Genomic DNA, 21,957 nt, shown 5'->3' on the forward strand with positions numbered 1-21,957 from the left:
CGTTCATATTGATAACCATAAATAAATGATTAAATTGTAAAAATAAGAAAGAATAGACAAATTTTCCATGTGGAAGAATTCCCAATAATTTAAACACATATTCCACTCTCAAGGAAATGAATCATAAATACCTACTCTTAAGTGTATCTAGTATCTTTCTTGAAGAAAATATAACATAGAAAGCTGGAAAAAAGATAAACAGTGGAGAAACCTCATAAATACTATACTATCTCAGTGGTTAAAGTGAACATACCAGTGATGTTATGCTGATGGTATGGCACCGTTGTATGAGGTAAGGGGAATAGCAATTTGCCTCCCTAGTCTTTCCCTCAAATTCTCACAACACCAGTTCAAATTTTAGGAAATATTATTAATTTAATCCTACTTTAAAGGTGGTCTGCAAAATTCCTTATCAGTTTGTCCCAAAGTGTCAGGATCCTCAAATCAAAGAAAATCTCCCAAACTCTCAGAGCCAAGAGGAACCTAAGTAAAAACAAGGACTAATGTGTTATTCTGGATAGGTCCTTGAGACAGAAAAAAGAACATTAAGTAAGAGCTAAGGAAATGTGAATAATGTATGGACTTTAGTTACTATTAATATATCAGTGTTGGTTTAGTAGTGGTGACAGATGTGTAGTACTAATATAAAATGTTATTGATAGGGAACATTAGGCATAAAGTATACAGTAATTCTTTACCGTCTATTTTTCTACAAATATTCTAAATATAAATGTTTATTTAAAAATTGGACCGAATTATTCCACAGCAGAAACTATTAACGATTCAGTATCTTCCAAATTACCCAGTACTTAAGAGCTCCCATATGAAAGCTATAGTACAGACACATTCTAAAACATTTTCATATATCAAAAAGCTGCAACTCAGAGGTTATGTGAACTATTTTGTTATCTCTACAACTTCATTTCTTTAATAATTTCTCCATCTTCTTGTACAGGAACAGTAATAGTTTTGTGATTTGACATCATTCTACAACATTTTGCAAGCAAAAATGTTCTAAGTCATCATTTTCATTTGATACCAGTCTTCCTTAATAGACGGTTGAATGGGCAGAGAATGAGCTAAAGGTATCAGTGAGGAGGCAAATAAGATAAATTGAACATGCCCCTTGATGCTGACAAATCTGGTTACAGTTATTGTAATGTGCATGATACCTATAAAATGCCTTGCAGTGGTAGAGGATTGCCGCCACTCACAATTTGTGCATCATCATTATGTCCCCAGGAGCTGTCAGTGTCCTCACTTCCATAAGCTTTACCCATGTGATGCAAAGATGCTCTTGTCACAGAGGAAATTATTCTGAACTATTCTGAACTCAGCAGTGATGTTATTCTCCCATTTGAACCATTATTTTAAAGGACATTTTTAGCCTCTGAGAAAACCAAATTTGAAAAACAATGACATTTGTTAAACAGTTTTTGAAAGCTATATAATTTATTTAACTTTGATGGATGCAAGTAAATTTCAAAATATTCCACCTTAAGCTGATTATTTCTTTGTTGATATTTGTTTGATAGCTTCATTTTGGAATGGTTGATTGTTTTATGAAAGCATTGATTACATTTTAAAATAAATCCATATATCCAGAGCTGATATTTTCCTAAATATGTGCATCCTTAGATGAAATAGTTACTGAGTTTTGAATGATACAAGATATATATATTTGCCATTCATTCATTCATCCATTCATTCCTGATTATTTATTAAATATCTGTATGCTAAGCAATTTTCTATCCCAAGAAATGTAACTGTGAACTAAATTAAAATAAGCCCCTGACTTTGTGGAACAAAATGAGAAATATAATTTTCTGATTATTCTATGATGAATAGAAAAGTGTCCATACCATCAATTTGTTAGGTGAAAACTGACTTCTATCTCTGGGAAATGTGCTAATCTAAAAGGATGTTTGTACTGTGGTAAAGTGAGTAAAGAACTTTGAAGATGTAATTTTTTTCTGTATTTATACTACTGTAAAATGCAATAAATATGTAGTGTTATTTGAAGGTAAGATAATTCATTCCTGAACAAATATATTAAAATCCGTTGTCCTCCTTAGTCCTCTCTTAATACTTTGGTAAATTTGCTATTTTGCTACAAACACTACAATGGACCACAACCCAAAGATTATCCTTAACCTTCCACCATGTTTTTTATATGCTTTATCTACAGTGCTGACTAGGGTATGACTACTCTCACTGGAAATCAATAGAAACTTCAAGCTTATACCAAAATGTTACTGTGAGAACTGCTAGTCAATTTATAGTTTCTGTAGAAGTAAACAAACTGCATTGCAATACTGCATATGGATAATTTGGACTTTTTTGTGCACACATTTTGTTCTATAACATTCCAAAAAACCTGTGTGGAACTGACATTTTAAGAAAAGAAAACAAAGCTGAGAATGTGCATTCTCTGCACCAAAATATCACCATTCTCTGAAATGAAGAGAATAAAAATAGGCATATAAAACAATAAATACTGTACTTAAATATTGTTTTCACTGAGCAGAAATGACAAAAATTTAAAAATAAAAATTTGGACATATTACCTGGGGTGACACCAGTCATTCATTCTGTACATATTCTTTGGACTCTTCTCTTAGACATTGTTCTATATGCTGGGATTCAATAGTTGACAAGATAAACAATATTTCTGCCTTTATTAAATGTATTGTAGTTGGGAGGATTGAAAGAAACAAAAATGTAGTTTTGTAGTATGTCAGATGGTGACATGTAAGTGCTATGGAAAAAAAACAGTAATAAGAGAGCAAAAAGAATGTAGAGGTGAGGGGAGATGAGAGAGTCTCTTACTAGAGTATGTGGAGTAGACATGAACAGCCGCTCTGAGAAACTCAGGGGAGGTGAGAGAGAGAGCCATGAGAATCTGGGGAAGAGCACTTCTGAAAGCTGGAAAGCACAGTATAAATGTCTCTTCGCAGGAGTGTGGCAGGACTGTAAGACACAGAACATGGAGCAGAGCTAGTGAAGAACAGCAAGAGGTCAGAGTCGAGAAGATGCTGGGACCATACAGTCATGATCCTTGCACACACTGTACAGCTGGGTTTCCCCTAGAGTTGAGGCAGAATCACTGGAGGGTTTTAAGCAGAGGGCGACAATGATCTTTCTTTTGCTTTGAAATAGTTTGCCTCCCCCCCGCCCACATTTACACTGCTGTTGGTCCTAACATACATTCCTTCTAAACACTGTCCTTGCAGCCAGTTGTTGAAAGTAGTGCCTCTAGTTTGATTATGTTTTCAAAAATTGAACACGACAAATCACAAAGTGTTATTTTGTCTGGACAAAACTAATAAAAAGCAAAATAGTCAGAAGTGTGTGTGTGTGTGTGTGTGTGTGTGTACTTATTTAATTTAACCTCACCAGGTGCTTGCTACTACTTAGATGGGGCTGTGCGTAAGATTATATAATATTCACTGTGGCTGACTGCTTTTACATTATAAAAAATGTTATTTATCTGTTTATCCACACATGCACACACAGAGTTAACCCATTACAGCAGTAGGTTCCACATCTATGGATTCAATCATTTTCAACTTATGACTTGAAAAAAAATTTTTTTTTAATTGGTACTGGGGATATAATTCAGGGGCACTTGACCACTGAGCCACATCACCAGCCCTTTTTTGTATTTTATTTAGAGACAGAGTTTCACTGAGTTGCTTAGCACCTCAATTTTGCTAAGGCTGGCTTTGAACTCACAATCCTCCTGTCTCAGCCTCCTGAGCCTCTGGGATTACAGGAGTGCACCACCGCACTGGCTTTTGAAAATATTTTTGAAAAAAAAAATGCAACTTTATTAAACATATACAGTTTTTTGTCATTATTCCCTAAACAATGGTGTATCACAACTATTTACATAGTATTTATGTTTTGTTACATAAGAAACCAAGAGAAGACTCAAAAGTATATGGGATATGTGTATGATATAAGTAAATATGTCTTATGTTGCTTAATGAGCACTGAGAAATCCATCTTTGGGTGCTTTTGTCATGTGTGAACATCATAGAGTGTATTTAACACAAACTAAGATAGCTATGGCCTCACTAGTCAACACAATCATATGGGACCAATCTTATATATATATAAGATCTTATATATATATATATTATCATTGATTATATATATATATATCTTATATATATATATATATATATTATCATTGACCCAAATAATGTTGTGTGAAAAATTACTATACCATATGCTACTTTTATAAGGGATTTGATCATCAGTATATATTGTTGACTGTAGTCCTGAAACCAATTCTGTGTGCATGCTAAGAGATGACTGCATATAAACACACACGTTAGTTCATATTAGTTTTTCCTGTGTCTTTTATAAAAGTTAAAACCTGCAAAAATAAAGGTAATCTACCTAAAAAAATTAATCAACACTTCACTACATCAAACCCAAAGAGTCTATACAAGTCTCAGCAGATTGACAAAATGGACATTGACTCATATATCCAGATGTTTTGTGAACTCTTGTATCTAAATGTGTGTGAAATAGCATACATATTTTCTCTTTTTATTAGAAAAGTAGTTATCTCAGACTCTGTAGCAGATAACAATTAACATCATAAGTGACTGTGATGAAATTTGGGGGAAAAATGGAAATCAAGGCAAACATTTATTCTATTTGCTGTTGATTTCGAGATATATGACATATTTTTGAACAGAATTTGAATGCAAACTTAATATTTAATACTATTAACATTATTACTAAAAATTTTAGATATGTAATGGATTACATTAATGTCAATTTCCTGGTCGTGATATTGTTGACAAGGTATTACTACTGGGGAAAACTAGATAAGGGACATACAGAATATCTTTGTATTATTATTTCTTATAATTGCATATGAATGTATAATTCCCTCAAAGAGCTTTCTTTCAAAAATTTAGATGTGATATTGCTGTTTTGGCATATTTGGTAACAATTTTAAGGACAATTTTGACTAAATTTGAGATATGAATTTAATTATAACTATAGGAAATGTTATAATAAGTATAATAAAGAGCCTTAATGTTGTGAAAATATGGTAATATAGATAGCCACTTATCTGTATTATGCAGAGTCCATATGTTACAAAAATTTAGATATGTAATGGATTTTAGATATTTTACAAAGAGTTCATAAATTTTAGAAACAATATACATAAGGTCATCAGGAATATTTTTATTCTTCATAAAAATAAAGTATTTTGTATGTATTTCTTAACTGTATTGAGATAATGAAGACCTAAACTTCTATGTTACTAAAGTTTTATTATGAGACACTTCTCAGGGTAATTAGCTAGTTTATATTTGTAAAACACTTAATATTGAACCCATGGGCACTTAACCACTGAGCCACATCCTCAGCCCTTTTGATTTTTTTATTTTGAGACAGGTTATTGCTAAGTTGTTTAGGGCCTCACTAAGTTGCTGAGGCTGGCTTTGAACTTGCAATCCTCCTGCCTTAGTCTTCTAAACCTCTGGGATTACAGGTGTGTGTTACCACACTGGTCAATCTTTAACAATTTATGTAGAGAAAGTAAAATTGTTGCCAGATTAAAAGAAAATTTAATCACTTGTGATTTTTATGATAATATCCTAAAATGTCAATATACATAATGTACACAATAGATTGTAATTTCAGAGCTCTATTAATCATGCTACTCTTTATTTGTATTTTTTTTCAGCCCCCTCTCCAGTCACCAATGTGAAAAAGGGAAAAATTGCAAAAAACAGCATTTCTTTGTCTTGGCAAGAGCCAGATCGCCCCAATGGAATCATCCTGGAGTATGAAATTAAATATTTTGAGAAGGTGGGACTAACAGAATTAAAAATGCCCTTTCCGTTGTTTTTCCATTTTAGCAACCATAATTATCCAATTTGTAGAAGAGTATGTTGCACTTTTATGTGTAAATCAATGACAATCGATTCTGCAGTCATGATGATGGAGGCTAGATGTGTGCAGCGAGCACTCTATTCATGTTCTGCTCCAAGTAATTTATGCTCTGGATAACCCCGTATTGTCTAGAATCAGCTTAACTAGTTTCACAGCAATGAAAGATGAAGTCAGAACATTCTGAAAGTGCTGAACACTCTTAAACTGTTGCTCTTCAGTAGCCACTGCTGTGTGCTACAAGGAATACTGTGGGTACTGATGGCCAGTAAATTGTCACAATACCGTACAGTTAAGGATGGCTGGGCAAGTGAGACTTGTGTAACATTTTTTTTTTTTAAATCTCCTAACATGTATGTAACACTATCATATAAACTATATATTAAAATTTGAGGCTACTAAAATTCTTAGAAATGCATCTCTTACATTCCTTATATTTTCTTGATTTCCTCTTTTTCCCTAAGTTCTCTCCGGGGTTCACTCTTTTGTATTTCATAGTTAGTTGTTGGGATCTAAGGGTAATAATTATCCTCTTCTTTCTCAAATCCACAATCAAGTAAGCTAAAGATAGTGGAATCATACAGATGGAACTTTTAACTTCTAAAGTTGGACTAGAGTATGTGACTGAAATATGTAGCCACCATTAGTCTTCCATTACAACTTATTATAATGTGAGTTTTGTATAGCCTGGATCTGAATGACATGTACACCTTAGAACAACCTGAATTCTACAAAAGAAGAAGCAGTTAGATGTGTGTGCCCAAACTAGCCTCTAAGAGGTGAACTGGAGACCTCGATAAGAAAGTAATCCTTCAATTGAAGTAAGAGTAGAAAAGAACACAGACATAATGTGAACAATTAGGTCCTCAAAGAGAAACTCAGTTGTTTCTCCCAAACTCACAGAGATATCATTTCTTTTCTTTTAAGTAAGAATAAAGAAAATAGGAGAAAGTTAAAAAAAAAAAAAAAAAAAAGAAACAGTAAAGAGAAAAAACTTATTCAACAATTCTTAAGGGAGAGAGGACAATGGTTTCTTCCTTTCATCATCTTATAAAATGCTAATGTCTTGCTAGTGAAAATAACTTAAAAGTCTCAGATTGTAGGCATTATGCATAGATAAAAGGATTTAGGTAAATATGTCAGATTTTAATTTCTTTGAGTATTATAAGGATTTATAAAACTGCTTCTTCTGTTCATCAATTCAGCAATTAACTAGGTAAATACACAACAAAGTATAAATCAGTAGTAGGGGCAGGCAGAAGACCTATCTACATGTTATTTCTATGATTTGAACACCTCAGCAATGTTCATATGTTGATTTAATTAGTTGTTTTGTTTTGTTTTGTTTTTGTAGTACTGGGGATTGAACACAGCTTTACACATGTTAGGCAACTGCTCTGCCACTGAGCTACATCCCCAGCCCCCGTATATTTATTTTATTAATGAATGAATAAATAGTCAATTACTACTTTTGAAATAATCATCTTTTTAAAATTGACTTAATGGTACCATTACCTACCTATAACTATTAGATCATTAGGGAGTATAAATGATGATACTTACATATCACAAAAAACATGTTTCCAAATATATTATTCACCAAGAATGTGCTAAGAGGACTCTTATGAGACAACTTATATTGCTATATGGTTTACAAAGCTTATTGTTGACAAAATGAAATCAATGTAGTAGAATGTAGTAACATTAATATTCTCCACTGATCCCTTTTTTTCTGGGATTGTACTCAAAAACAGCATGCAGTTTTTAGAAACTTACAATGTAAATGCCTACTATATTAAAAAATTATTTGCAAAATTAAGATTTTACATTTATATTCCCTGTTTAAGTATTTTAAATTCTTATTTCTCTATAATAATGAAAAGGTATGTAGAATTTTGTACATACATACACATATACATCTATATGCCAACACATGTTAAATTTAACTGTATTCTAAAGTTAAAAATTTCAATTATTATTAAAATGGATTTTCAAGAAGAATGAAATGTATACTGAAAATTTAAAAGAATTAAATGACAAAAACTATGTGTTTGAATATATTTATGTGTCTTAGATGAAATAAAGTTTTATAGTAGGAAGACAAAGGGTTTTTTTTGCCTCCATTTTTTTTTCTAGTAAATCAACCAACTGGACCAATGAATGGTTTCTTTTTGCCCTTAAAAAAATCATCCTTTTTTCTCTTATTGTAAATTTGTATTATTTTTGCTACCAATTCCCAGCATATTATAATGTTCCATGGGATATTCAATAGGTACAAAAATTTAGCTCTCTTTTTCTTCAAATTGATTCTTCTATAAGAATGAATAGTTAATCAACAAGTGGTAGGCAGGATTCCTTTTCTATTAATATTTCTTCTAGCAAATTTTATCCATGTTATGGAATGATTGTCTTTATAGATCAAATTTCTTTTTGGATTACATTTATTTTAATATGATTTTGGCCTTAGGTCAAGCCAAATTAGTGAGTACACTGATATAACACACATAAAGACCTTTTTTTTTTTTTTTTTAACACTTTTAAGAAAAAGAAAACAAAAAAAAGGATAATGAGCTTTTACAACATGTATTGAGGTGGGGGTCTTGGTAGATTTCCAGAGCTCATTTAGAACCTTCAAAATGACACCACCATTTTATTGAATGGCTTTTGGCCAGACACAGGTGGCAGAGCTTTCCAGGGCACATGCATTTGCCAGCTGGCATTTCTGCCTGTGATTGCCTTGCTCTAATAGAGGTCATTGGGCTTCTCTGCTGTGGTGTGGTAATGGGCCTATTGCCATCCCTTAATTAAAGGCAGAGGAGAAGGGAAGCTGGTCCTTAGCAGGGTGTTTGCCAGCTGGCTCCTTCTGCTGAGTCCCTCCCCTTGCTACATGTGAACAGTGTTTGCTAAGCAGCTGGGGAATGTAGCTCATTTGCTCAGCTGGGGCATGAAGGCAGCAAAAGCCAATGCCCTAACCAAGGATTTGGCAGCCAGGTAGTTGTGGTGTTGAAGAGGTAGGTGTAGGGTTTGTGAGATGAAGAAAAGTATAATATGAGTGTTCCAAAGGAGTGGAATAGAAATACATTTTGGAAGATACTTAGATCATTAACAATGTGTATTCATTAGTCTTGATGTCTTAGATACATGCTTTGCTCAATTCTCTTTAATAGTTGTATTCAGTTAACTCAGCAAGATAATGTACAATTAGACTCCAGATAAGGAACAACTGAGATATAATGTTAATAATTAAATCATGGCAGAATATTGTCTTTTTTGTGCAATTTGGATTGGATCTCACATTATTTCACTGAGTAGCATTTCAGTTTTCTTGTAATACTGTTTCCCTTTTTGCCAAAAGTAATTCCAAAATTTTTACAAAATGTACTCATTGTTCCTTTAACTGTTAGAATTTACAACCATGTAAGCTTTTAAAATTTGTTTTGATTTTTTCCTTTGTAGCAGAAGAATTTACCATTACCCTATGTGTTAAGAATACCTAAATTAAGCTAAAATCTATGATATTGTGGAGATTGTATTTGGTACTATGTATATTATCAAATCTTCTCTCATTTATTTTGATAAATGATTTCATCACCACTGAAAGAAAAAAATGCTCTAGAGTTGTGTAACCACATTTGCAAATAGACTTAATGTCATGATTGAAATTCTAACACTGGTATATCTGCAATTTAAAAAATTCTATGTGTTACCATTTTACATAAAATCCATGATTATATCAAATATATGAGAATCCCACATTAGGTTTAACTAGATTTTCTTACCAAGTTAAATTCCCTTTTATTAATTGGAAATGATATCAATAACCAGATATTTAATCATTTCTTACTGAAAGCTACTATTCTAATTATAGTCAAACTGGGAAGTATATTCATCTCAATAATATTGAGAAATAATACATAATATTATCAGGTTTATTCCGTCAACAATCTGAGCATTCACAGAAATTCAGTAACTAAAATAGATTATAAGTTATTTATAATATTTAAAAGGAACACATCATGTTGTCATCCTAGCATGTAGAAGGGACAATAGAGCTAATGGGAGAAAGAAGATCAACAAATGCATGTGGATAAAAGGTAATTCTGAGGTAAAGTTTTGTAGGATTTACTTACTTATTTGAAATTCCTTGTAAAATTATAATAAAATTTCCTAAACTTTTAAAAGACTAAGTACTTAAATTAATCAGTGAATTTAAAAAATAAGATCAACCATTTGTCTAGTATGAACTCAAAAACTTATTCCAATTACAAATTAGACCATTCTTATTTAGAGAGCAATTTGGGTATACTTAACTCTGATATAATTTAATATGCTTAAAGATATTAAATAAGGAATGGCAAATTGCTTCAAAAGAAAAATGGTCCTAGATTGTTTATTTTAGGTTGTATTAGTGGTGGTATATAAAGTCGTTACAAGTCAACTTTGGCATACTGAATTATGGAAAAAAAAGAAAACATTTAAAACAATAATGAAAATTGAAACATGTATTTCAGTTTATTATGTGTTTTCATGCGCATTATGCATCTCATTCTTACAACATTTATGTGAGAAAATTCAAGCAACAATTCCTATCCCAAGTTCTACACATAAGGAAACTGAAGATAAAAGTAAGAATTAACCTGCTATATTTTAGTCAGTAATTTCAGTATTCACTGGAAAGCTAATGAGTAACCTCAGAGAGCTATGGATGGTTAGTGCAGACTTCTGTGAGTAGCCCAAACAGGGACAAATGCTCTTTTGTTTCAGTTTCCAAACCTGTTTTTCCAGTTATTTCTTTCCTACTCTATCTTCATTCACTATTTTCCTCACCACTTGCATACAGTAAGAAGTTTTTAAAAGGAAAATATAAAGTATTGCTTATTTGATTGTTTTCCTTAATGCTAAATATTTAGTCAGAGTGAATTGAAATAAATTCTCCAATAAAGTACTGATTTCTCTCCCAAGCTCTGAGTATTATTAAAAATATAATTCATTGAAGTTTCAAAGCTTAAGACTAACCTAGACATATATGAAATACTGTCAATTTTCTCTAGGAACAAGCAGCATGTTAAACACACTCCAATAAAACATTCTGAGAAAAACAAGCACACACTTAATAATAATAACAAAAACTCTGAAAACAATAGCCTGCAAAATTGTGTTTTAAGAGTTTAAAAAATAAATCATTTATAAGCAAAGGCATGGGCATGCATTGTGGATGAATAGAAAGCATGTCATCTTCAAAACCTCAAGTTCAAAAACATTGTAAGATTGTGTGTGTGTGTATGTGTGTGTGTGTGTGTGTGTGTGTATGTGTCATAGCGAGGGTGTTTGGAATTTTTTCAAGAATATGTTTGTAATACTAGAGAGTCCATTGGTTTCTAGTTCATATCTAATAAATTTCTAAGGTAAGTTGTCATTAGTAATTCATATGTTGAATTTTTTATTGTATGTACATGTGCAATCCAAGGACCAAGAGACCAGTTACACAATTATCAAATCCAAAGAGACGACTATTACTGCAGAAGGCTTGAAACCAGCTTCAGTATATGTCTTCCAAATTCGAGCACGTACAGCAGCAGGCTATGGTGTCTTCAGTCGAAGATTTGAGTTTGAAACCACCCCAGTGTGTAAGTCATTTTAATTACTGTCAACTCATGTCTCTGTAATGGTTAACAGAAAAGAGTCAGTGGATCAATACCCTCCCTGGGCACTCTGTCAGTTTCACTCTCCTTCCCTCTCTCCCAGGCGTGACCCCTTCAGGTAGGAAGCATCTGTCATGCTGTTATGGTAGGTCAGCGGGTTAACACTTGGGTCCTGCTCCTCATCGCATTTAGTCCATTGGGAGATGGTGTATCAGGAGATCCTTAAGAAATGTTTAAAGCTTGCTTCTAAAGACTTTGTTTGCACTGCTGCCATACTGTATTGAATTATTGCCATTTCCTTTTTACATGTTTTGTTGAACTATGCTATTTTAGTCTAAAAAGAAAATTCCTCAAGAAGCTTCCTTGACACTGAATTTAGCAAGAAAATGGTGCTCTCAATAACCTATCTCCTTTCTTAAATATTTTGCAGTATCTTAGAGTGGAGAATCTGGAAACATTTCTGAAACACCCTTTTGGTAGTCTTTATTCCCCCTTAAAATTGCATATTTTTTTTTTCCTTTTAACTTCAACACAATATAGAGATTACTAATTAATCCTAAATATAAAAGCAGAGATTAGAAGAAATGAATAACTTTCCCATTTTTATTGATAAAAGAACTAATACTATTAAAATTTTATTAAAAAGAAAATAAGACACAGGAGTCCTGCAAAATGTGATGTGTGTATATATGCTTTTTAAAATCAAGTTATGTAAGAATTAGTGATTTTAAAATGAAGAAGACAAAATGTGTATTTTCTTGTTTTTAACCAACAAAGTCAGAACTTAATTTTTGGTTTGCATTTGTAATAACTGAATAACTACTAAATTAAATATTAGTAAACTTGTATAACAAGAACCTTTAGAAAATCAAGATATATTCTACTTAATGTGTTTAACTAAATTATCTAAATTATCTAGAAAGAATTTTCTTACTTTAAATATAGCTTTCTAAGTGTTACCCCACTGAATTTTTTCAAATAAGAGTGTAAGTGAAAGATAATGATGTCATGAGAAATGATAAATGAGGCAAGTGTGGTGGTACATGCCTGTAATCTCAATGGCAGGGTAGACTGAGGAAGGAGGATTGCAAGTTCAAAGCCAGTCTCAGCAGCTTATGAGGCCCAAGCAACTTAGCAAGACCCTGTCTCAAAATAAAATAAAAAATAAAAGAGCCAGGCATATAGCTCAGTGGTTAAGTGCCCTTGGGTTCTCTCCCCAGTACCAGAAAATAAATAAACAAATAAATAAAATAAAATGATAAACTATTTTTTCTATGCAAAGGACTATCCCATGACTGACATCTGATTAAAATCACTGAAATTTGAATCTCCAGTGCTTAACTTCCAGAAAAGTTTCTCAATAGATTTGGTAGTAATATTACCTTCAATGTAAAATAGATTTTTGATGAAAGATGACCATCTTAATAAGCCTTGGTTTTTTTAGGTAGCAATACTAATGCACTCTTGCTTATGTAGTCTTAACAACTCTGGGAACAAAACTATAAATTATATCAAAATATGCTTGAATGCTTTGATAACTATACAAATGAAAAATTTCATTTTATATTGAATTCTACTCAGTTGTAGATGTTGCCATGTTCATGAAGTAGTTTTTCTTCTGACTTTTCAATTTTCTACCCTGTACTTTTTTTGAAGTAGTCATTTCCAGGCATGTCAAAATTGATCAATCAGAGCACGAAGAGAACTAACATGCAGGTCATTTATACTTTTACAAATTCTCACCTGAGACCATACATTTCCCGAATTTTTCCTAAATTCTTTCTAGAGGAAAAGAAATATCACACAAATATCTTTCCTACAAAAATAGAATTTAGGGTTATTGTTAATAAATAATGAAAATGTTTTAGGGCTGACGTCTCCTAGCTATTAGTATAAATTCTTACTTTTACTTGAATTTGCATACATATATTTAACATTTGAAGGAATTTCTATTTTGTAGAAAGTATATATTATATATCATTTCCATTTGATCTTCACAAAGGATCCTTTATATATGATTCAACAAGACTGTGCAAGCACCTATTACATAATAAGATGTTGTGCTCCAGAGAGTATAAAAATATAGTCTGTTTAATTTCAAAGAATAAAATATTTGTTTCAAAACCTATTTTAGAATGATTTTGTTTATTGGTTAAAAATTGTTTTAATTACTGCCTATACATCAAAATTCCTTTTGCTTAAAGTTTTGTGAGTGACTCAAATACTTGTAAGGCACACGGTCCCTTCTTTCTCACAGCTTGCAGTTTATAGGGAATCATAGAAAATGCATGATGGTAATTAAAATAATTCCATTTATAATTTGTGTAGCATTTTTGTTATATGCCTTTCTCTTAACAATAATTATAGTAGTCTTTTGTGAAATTATGGTGATTATTTTATTGTGCATTATTACTTAATATCATAATTTAATTCTTAAAATGATATTTCCCCAATAAAATCTCCAAATACCCCAAAGCGAGAATTATAGGTTTTTAAATGTACTTGTATTTTTCCTCTTAAAATTATCAATAATTTTCATTTGGTGATGAAATTTAAGAATACTGGCTTTTAAGAGTTATTATTGCATCATTCAAGTAAGGACAGAATATTATTTAAAAATTACCTTTAAAAAGAATTTTCTAATTGGTTAGCCAATTAATAGTAGTGACATATAATAATAAAACACTGATGCATTGTTGATTTAGTTCTTTTTAAAAATTTATTACTGGTGTACTTTACTCATTGATTTACCAGAGGTGAAATTGTTATGAAGACTTTCCTTTTTCATCTAGATTTATCTTCCTATTAAAAAATATGGGCCTAAAGACAAATGTAAATAGTGGTAAAAACAAGACTGCATACATATTTGTTTTGGAACTATTGTTTTATATGAGAATTTTGGGTAGGAAATCTCCTCCCATTTTTTTCTTTCCCAAGCTGCAGTTATTACCCATATGCTCAACAGTAGTGACCAACAAAACCACACCTACCCCCACTTAAACACCAACAAATAAACCTGCCTTGAATGAAACCATTCAGCTAAACTAGTTAGCTCATTTTTTCAGTTTCTTTTAACGTATCTAAAAACCTTGACGTTCTCACAGAATTTTTCTTAATCTCTGCTTGCCCAATATTTACTAATCTTATTTGTGTTTATTTTGTTATTGTTGGTGTATCACTTCCTTTTATTCATTTCTCACCTATGGAACAGATTTGAATCTGTATAATCCAAGTGTTAAAACAATGCTATTATAGTTTTACTTGAAATTTTCTTGAGGTAAGTGTAGATTCAAATGCAATTGCATGCAACATTACAAAGAACTTATTAAGTACATTTTTAGTTTCTCCCCATCATAACATCTTGCAAAAGTATAAGGTAGCATGAAAACCAGTATATTCACATTGATACAATCCACAGATATCAATCACATTATTTTGAACTTCGTTGTAGACAAGTGGTTGTGTGTGGACATATGTGTGTTTTCTATACAATTTGGTCCTTTGTGTGAGTTCATGTATCTATCAAAATACTAAATAATGCACACATAATGGAAATAATTCTTGTTGCTCTTTTATAACCACACCTACTGCCTTCAGGAACAACTCCATTCCATTAAACAGAACCTGGGATTCATTTAATTTGTTCCCCTTTTCTAACATAAAAAAAATGTTTTATGAATGGAATCATATAACATGTGACTTTTAGTTTGGAATCTTTTTTTTTTTAACATTCAGCATAATTCTCTGGCAATTCATACAGGTTGATGAATGCATTCAATTTATTAATTTTGATTACATAGTGGTATTCATAATACATTCCTACCACAGTTTAGTTTCACCATTTATCTGTTGAAGGATATCTGACTGATTCCTGTGTTTGCTATTGCAACTAACATTTATGAACACTTATGAACATCTGTGTACATATTTTCATGTTGAAATAAGTTTGCATTCTCCTGGGCTAAATCCCCAAAAGTATAATCATTGGTTCTATTATGTGTTTAGTTTTATAAGAAATTGCTGAACTTTTTTCCAGAGTAGCTGTGTCATTGTATATTCTCACAAGTTACAGAACTGATCCAGTTTCTCCACATCTTATTAGTATTTGATGTTATCACTGTTCTTGTATTTGTTTGCTAGTCATTTTGAATAGGTGGATGGTGATATCTTGTGACTTTAATTAGAATTTTTCTGATAGCTAATGATGTTCAACCTTTTTTTCATGTGTTTATTGGCCTGTCATACTGTTTTAAAGTTTTCCACTGACTCCAGAACTCATATTTGTCAAAATTCTAACTTTGTTCAGGTTCTCTTGATGAAGAAAGTTAGTAGTTAATATTGCTGTGAGAGAAAGATCTCAAATTCTCAGCCCAGACTTCAAAAGCATTTATAATCTGGCTCTCACAAGTTTGTTCAGCTTTAATGATTAACTGTTCCAATATGTACCTAAGGCAAAAAGGTCTGGAGAATATTCACATAATATAGGTTTACAACCAGGAACATAGGAAGCAATGCAAAGTAAAAAATGTGATTTCTCGACATATCTCCTGAAAGTTCCCAGGGACAATGACAGTATATAATGATTAAAAAAGTTACTCTTTACAAAAGAATATTAATTTTTATATCCCATAGTCCTTTTAATACAGTATGTTGCATTGCTTCTCAGTGATTTCAAAATATTGCTCAGCTCTTCTTCCAATATTACATCAGCAATCAACTAATCTTTAACAAAAATACGTAAGTGGAAAATGTGAATGACTAAATATTCATATTTTTATAGATTATAAATTTAACAATGTATTAAAATGGAAATCACGGCTCCTACTGGACCTAATTTTTTCCCACCGCTAAGAAGGAATTGACAGCCCTAAAAATTCCATGTTTTCATCTTCCTTAAAATAAGAAGGATAGTATTGATGCCCTCAGGGCAAACAAAGGAATAAATAATCCAAAGCCTGATGAAAATTTTTCTATTAGAAATATCTCACAAATTAATCAGTACAGTGAAATAATCAATAATTAAGAATTGCCAAAGAACTTAGAAAATTGCAAATTAAAAAGTTAACAAATGAAAATGTATTTTTTAAAATGCTTCATAGCTTTTTAATTGCCAATTATACAGAAAAATCTGATTTCAGTGTAAATTAGATAAAAAATGTAAAAATACTTATAAAATTAAGCATTAATTAGAATTACTCAATATTTTCACAAACTGTATTAATTTAAGTATTTTAAATTTTTGGCATAATATTAAATTATTTTAATGCAAGACATTATCACATACATAAGTACATTTTAACACATTGTTAAATCAGCTCTTGGGGATTATTAAAAATGAATCATTTGACACTACCAAGGACCCTATTTGTCTTCCAATTGAATACTTTTCTTAGTGTCCCTATTTTTACCTCTACTTCTGAATAATCATGACTCCTTCTTTCAGAACCTTATCTGTGAGAGTTACCAAACTGGCACATTGAGGCCAGAAATATTTCTTGGTATCGGGTTAGAAGGACTTTTGAATGCCAGGGAATTTTGGACTGTGCTTCCGTAGGCACTAGGAATCTGGTAAGATTTTGATCAGGGAAAGATGATCAAAATGATAGTTTTTGATATTTAATATAAGTACATAGGAGATTAAAAAACACTACAAACATTATCCTAAGATTTTGATAATACATATTTGAATCAAAGTAATGAATATTGGCTAAAATGAAGCAATACATGAAGTAAATCAAAAGAAATGCAAAAGTTTGGTAATTAATGGACAAGTACAGGTTAAGAAAGAATCAATGATAGTTAAACTAGAGAGAGATCACATCCATTGGTTTATTGGTCTGATTTATGGCTTATTTGTTGATGTGTTTTTGTTAATGCCCTTGGGACTGGACATAGTATAGGGCTCAATTTTAAACATGTTTATTTTTATGTGGCGATAAATACAAATGAAGAGGAAAAGGTGAAAAGTAGAGTAATGCTTTAGAGAGAAATAAGCATTGGAGATACAAATGTTTTCATGTCACCTGATGCCTTGAGCAAAGAAGTATCTGTGAAAGGGAGGGAGAAGAGAAGCAGAGAAAGAAAAAGAGAGAGGTGAAAAGGATCCAGAATGAGTATTCATCAAGCTCACTCACTTGGAAGATGTGGGTGAGTGAGAATGTGAGTCAACAGAAATCGCAAAGCAATGCTTCAGAGAGGGGTAGAAAACAACCATAGGAGCAAGAAGAAAACAGATTCAATAATGAGAGACATATATGTTCTCTAAGGTCAAATTTCTTATTACAATGCTGTGTAAGGTAAAATGAGCATTAATTTAATTTAGAAAATATGTAAAAAATAATAAACCTCAAAGGTAGAAGAAAAGTTGCACAGAGAATTTAATTAGTTGACTCTCAGAAGCTAAGACTGATTCCATATGATAAGATGGTGACAAATAGGAAATAATAAGAATGGTAAATAAAGCAGGAGCTAATAAATGGAAATGACATCCACTGTGTATTTAAGACTATCAGTAAAGCATTATGCTAAGTGTTTTATATTATTGTTTCTAATCTTAGAAAGATTATGATCCATAAAATTATTTTATATGGAGATTAAGGAAGTGAGACTTTAAAAGATAAAATAATTTTCTTGAAATACATGTCTATTAAATGTTAGAAATTTTTTTCAAATTCCGGTTGAGCACCAATACATTTACATAAAAGATTATGTTTTTTCCTTTTAAAATAAGATACCTTTCAGGCTACTAAGTTGAAAAGAAATAGCCTATACTGAAACACATAACCCTCCTGAAGGAAAATCTTTGAAGGACCAAGATCTTGGGAGAGAAAGAAGAGGCTCTATATAGGGAGTTAGGTAAAGTAAAAGGTTACACAGTGATGGTTAATCCCAGATTGACAGGAGCACTCTCTAATATATAAACTGTGGCATTTAAAAATGCACAAAGTGGGAGTGGACTAATACACTGAGAAAATCAGAAATACTATCATTGAGGGATGATTTTGTTTGGAAATTAATGAGAGAATAAAGGGCATTCAAGCAGCAGGTGCGACCCATTTAAAGTAATATTGAACTTAAATAACACTGAACCAAGGCTTCATGGTTTTCTTTAGATTGATGTCCTCTCTCAGAGAGAGAGAAAGAAGAGATGGGAGGGATGTGTGTGACAGGGGAGAAATAGGTAACTGAGAATAGCAATTGTACAAGTAATCCAAGGTTGGAGATGAATAAAGCAAAACCTCTGTAATGGGATAATTTTTCCCTACTATTTATACTGCACCCCAATAACCAAATTATTTATTACTGACCTCAGCATCAGAGAACAGGAGACATCAGTGTAAAGAGACATTGAGCTGCAACTATTATCACCAGAGGAAAGAGAAAGTAAGGACATAGACTTATGTTTTGTAAATAGCAGTTTTACGCAAACTAGCTGTTGATAATTTGGCTCTGAAGATTGGTCCAAAATGGTTGCTGTACAGATCAGGACAGAAAAGAGATTAGAATGAGAATCAGTTTGGGATAGAAAGAACAAAGGAATGTCTCTAGAATGACGTGTCGTGAATTCCAGAAATATTACCAAGATTTGACCAGTGGTGGTAAAATACAAAACAGAAATCATGGTGGTTCCCAGTTTTGATGACTTAAAATTTGAACTCATGGAGGTGAACTCCCTTGCTCATTTAGGCACAACTACCTTAATCATGCTCACATTTCTCTTATTATAACAATTATAATGTTAAAATTTTAAAAATTTTCTAAATCCATTGTTTTTAAAAAGGTCATATAAATGAAGCTAATGAATAATATAAACTTCACCAAATTCAAAATTTATGACTTAATACTTTTTGAAAAGCAATCCTATTTATGAAATATACTTCATGATTATATTCTGCTTGAAATCATGTTGCTGAAATTATATTTTTAGTATTGGAATTGTATTCAATTTAGATGAGGTCATAATCACATTACTTTGGACTTTTAACTATGTTATGAGAAAAGAATAATCTAAGTTAGTCAGATTTTTTTTCTAGAGAAAAGTGACATACACATTCTAGAAATGTCAAATCGCTTATACTTAATACCATCCTATTTAGATTAAGGTGTTTGAAGTTATTGAAGATGTTCCATTTTATCTTGTAAACCTTAGGTCCCTAATGAATACTATGCAAACAATATACATTCATTTTTTATGATGACAAGGAAATAGTCAGTGACTTAGTAATGCTTTTGAATTTCTGTTTGGAGAGTAAATATTTTCTCCTGAAGTTGCCTTTTTAATTACAGACTTTCGAGACAAGACATCATGGGGAAATCTCAGCCAAGGGTGGGTGAATTGCTTAAGCCATGAATTGATCACTGACTATTAAACAGCTCTTATTTTGAATGCATATGATCACTTTAACTACAAGCTTCATTTTCTGTGTCTCCTATCAGCAGTTGCAGCCTCCAGCGATCAAAGCCAGATTCCTATAATTGCTGTGTCTGTGACAGTGGGAGTCATTTTGTTGGCAGTGGTTATCGGCTTCCTTCTCAGTGGAAGGTAAGAGAGGAAGCTGTGATTCTGAACTTTTGCAGCTGATCTCTTTCTTACCTTTATCTGACCATTTGGCTGTTAGGCACATCCCAACACAAATCAGGCAGCAGTACATAAGTAAATAACTTCAATATATGATGTATTTCTTACACCTTATCTTGGCCGTGTTAGTGCTAGTTTTTAAGCACACAGTTTCTCTTTTCTGGTATGCTCTCTTTACAAGAGTAGTATTAATTTGTTATTGCTTGTTCTATTATTAATAAAACCTTTCTCTTCTTCTTAGTATAGTTGTTTTAATTCTGAATTTTTTTTCCTTCCAAAAGTATATGTCATTGCTTGCTTCAATTTTAATTAGTATTTGGGAAGATCTATGATTGTGCATGGGAGAATTTTGAGGAGTAGCACTACTAATTCTATAAAGCAGATATTCTGGCAAATAAGCCTTTGGCAACATCTCCAAACATTTTCAATGACTACTTTTACTTTCAGCTTCTGAAGGATTTGAACTTGTGTACATCAATCATGTTGTATACTGACTTGGAGTGAAGGGCATTGAATGTTGTATTAAGAGATATATGAGGTACATGAATACATGTATTGCATGTCTACATTTTTCATTTTGTAAACAAAAGAGGTAGAGTTCAACAGGAAGTTTTCTAGAGGTGCTTCCTGAACTTTGAGCTAAGTATAATGAACCTTTCTTAAAAATAAAATATAAATAGATGAATAAATAATACATAGGCTCTATTCCTATAACAAATATTTTCACATTTCCATATTTTCTCATGCAGGACATATTTTCAGAAGAGATATTCAGTAGTGAGAGCTGTCCATTTGAAAATTTATTTTGGTATTGTGTTCCACCATTACAGAAAAAAAAATGAAATGATGAAAGTCTTCATGGAAATATTTAAACCTTATAAAAATGTGAAAATATACTAGAAGGCCCAACAAAAAAAAGGTCATAAAATCAACTTTTAATATTGACTTTGTTACCGTACTACTCATTACTGTTTACTCTCCTTCAGCCCTTTAACTCACAAATATATAGAATTAGTCATTTTTCAGTATACTGTATCCTCTGTTCTGAAAAGATTTATGATTATATCCTTAAATTCAAGGGTAACACTTTAATTTTCATAAAATATTGCTAGTCCCCTTGAATTTGCTTTTTATTTGTATCTGAAAATTCCATTTCTTCTAGTTCTTATTCATTTAAGTGTTCAAAGTTTTCTAAAGAGTATATGTTGTAATCTAATGTTTACTTTTAATGTTAGAAAGGTAGTTATGTATTTTCAAAATTTCTAGGAAGGAGTCAATATGTGTTTTGTTAAGGAAAATTAAGCCCAGTTTAGTCCTGGGCTGTCTTGTGTCCCACTTATCTTCCCTCTGAAGATGCCTAGGGACAATAACCAACCAGTGTCCCTCACTTCTGGAAGATTAGTAGAGTTGCCAGTTTTGTCTTAAAAACTATTTAGTTGAAAGGATAACAAATTTCACCAAAAAAATAGTCAAATAAATCAAATGGAATTGTTTTACAAGTATTTTCTTTTTTTGCATGAGATTTGTATTACTTAATCTTAGCTACTTGGGAGACTGAGGCAGGGAAAGCACAAGTTAGAGTTCAGTCTGGGCAACTTGGCCAGATCATCTCAAAATAAAAAGAAAAAGGAATGGGGATATATCTCAGTGGCAGGGTACTTCCCTAGCATGAAAGAGGCCCTGGGTTTGATCCCCAATACCAAAGAAACTTTTAAAAAAAATTACTGTGTTTTGTTGAATGTACATTCTTGGATTTCAAGGAGCAATTGTCATATGATAGAAATGTCTTTGCAGCTATAGTTGACTCTTCATGGA

At 31.8% G+C, this 21,957-nt stretch overlaps 1 protein-coding gene across 10 annotated transcripts in view; it reads left to right on the forward strand.

The window, feature by feature from the left end:
• Nucleotides 1–21,957, forward strand: part of EPHA5 (EPH receptor A5) — a 337,472-nt gene that overhangs the window by 239,094 nt on the left and 76,421 nt on the right. For 6 of the 10 annotated variants that reach the window (XM_079152970.1, XM_079152972.1, XM_079152974.1 and 3 more), the window contains 3 exons: nt 5,717–5,841; nt 11,390–11,549; nt 20,001–20,106. In XM_079152970.1, the coding sequence (XP_079009096.1) occupies nt 5,717–5,841; nt 11,390–11,549; nt 20,001–20,106 (391 nt within the window). The remainder of the gene's footprint in view (nt 1–5,716; nt 5,842–11,389; nt 11,550–20,000; nt 20,107–21,957) is intronic. The other 4 variants (XM_079152971.1, XM_079152968.1, XM_079152973.1 and 1 more) reach the window with 1 other exon arrangement.

This window comes from Sciurus vulgaris (assembly GCF_902686455.1).
Source record: "Sciurus vulgaris genome assembly, chromosome: 9".
NCBI classification, from domain to species: domain Eukaryota; kingdom Metazoa; phylum Chordata; class Mammalia; order Rodentia; family Sciuridae; genus Sciurus; species Sciurus vulgaris.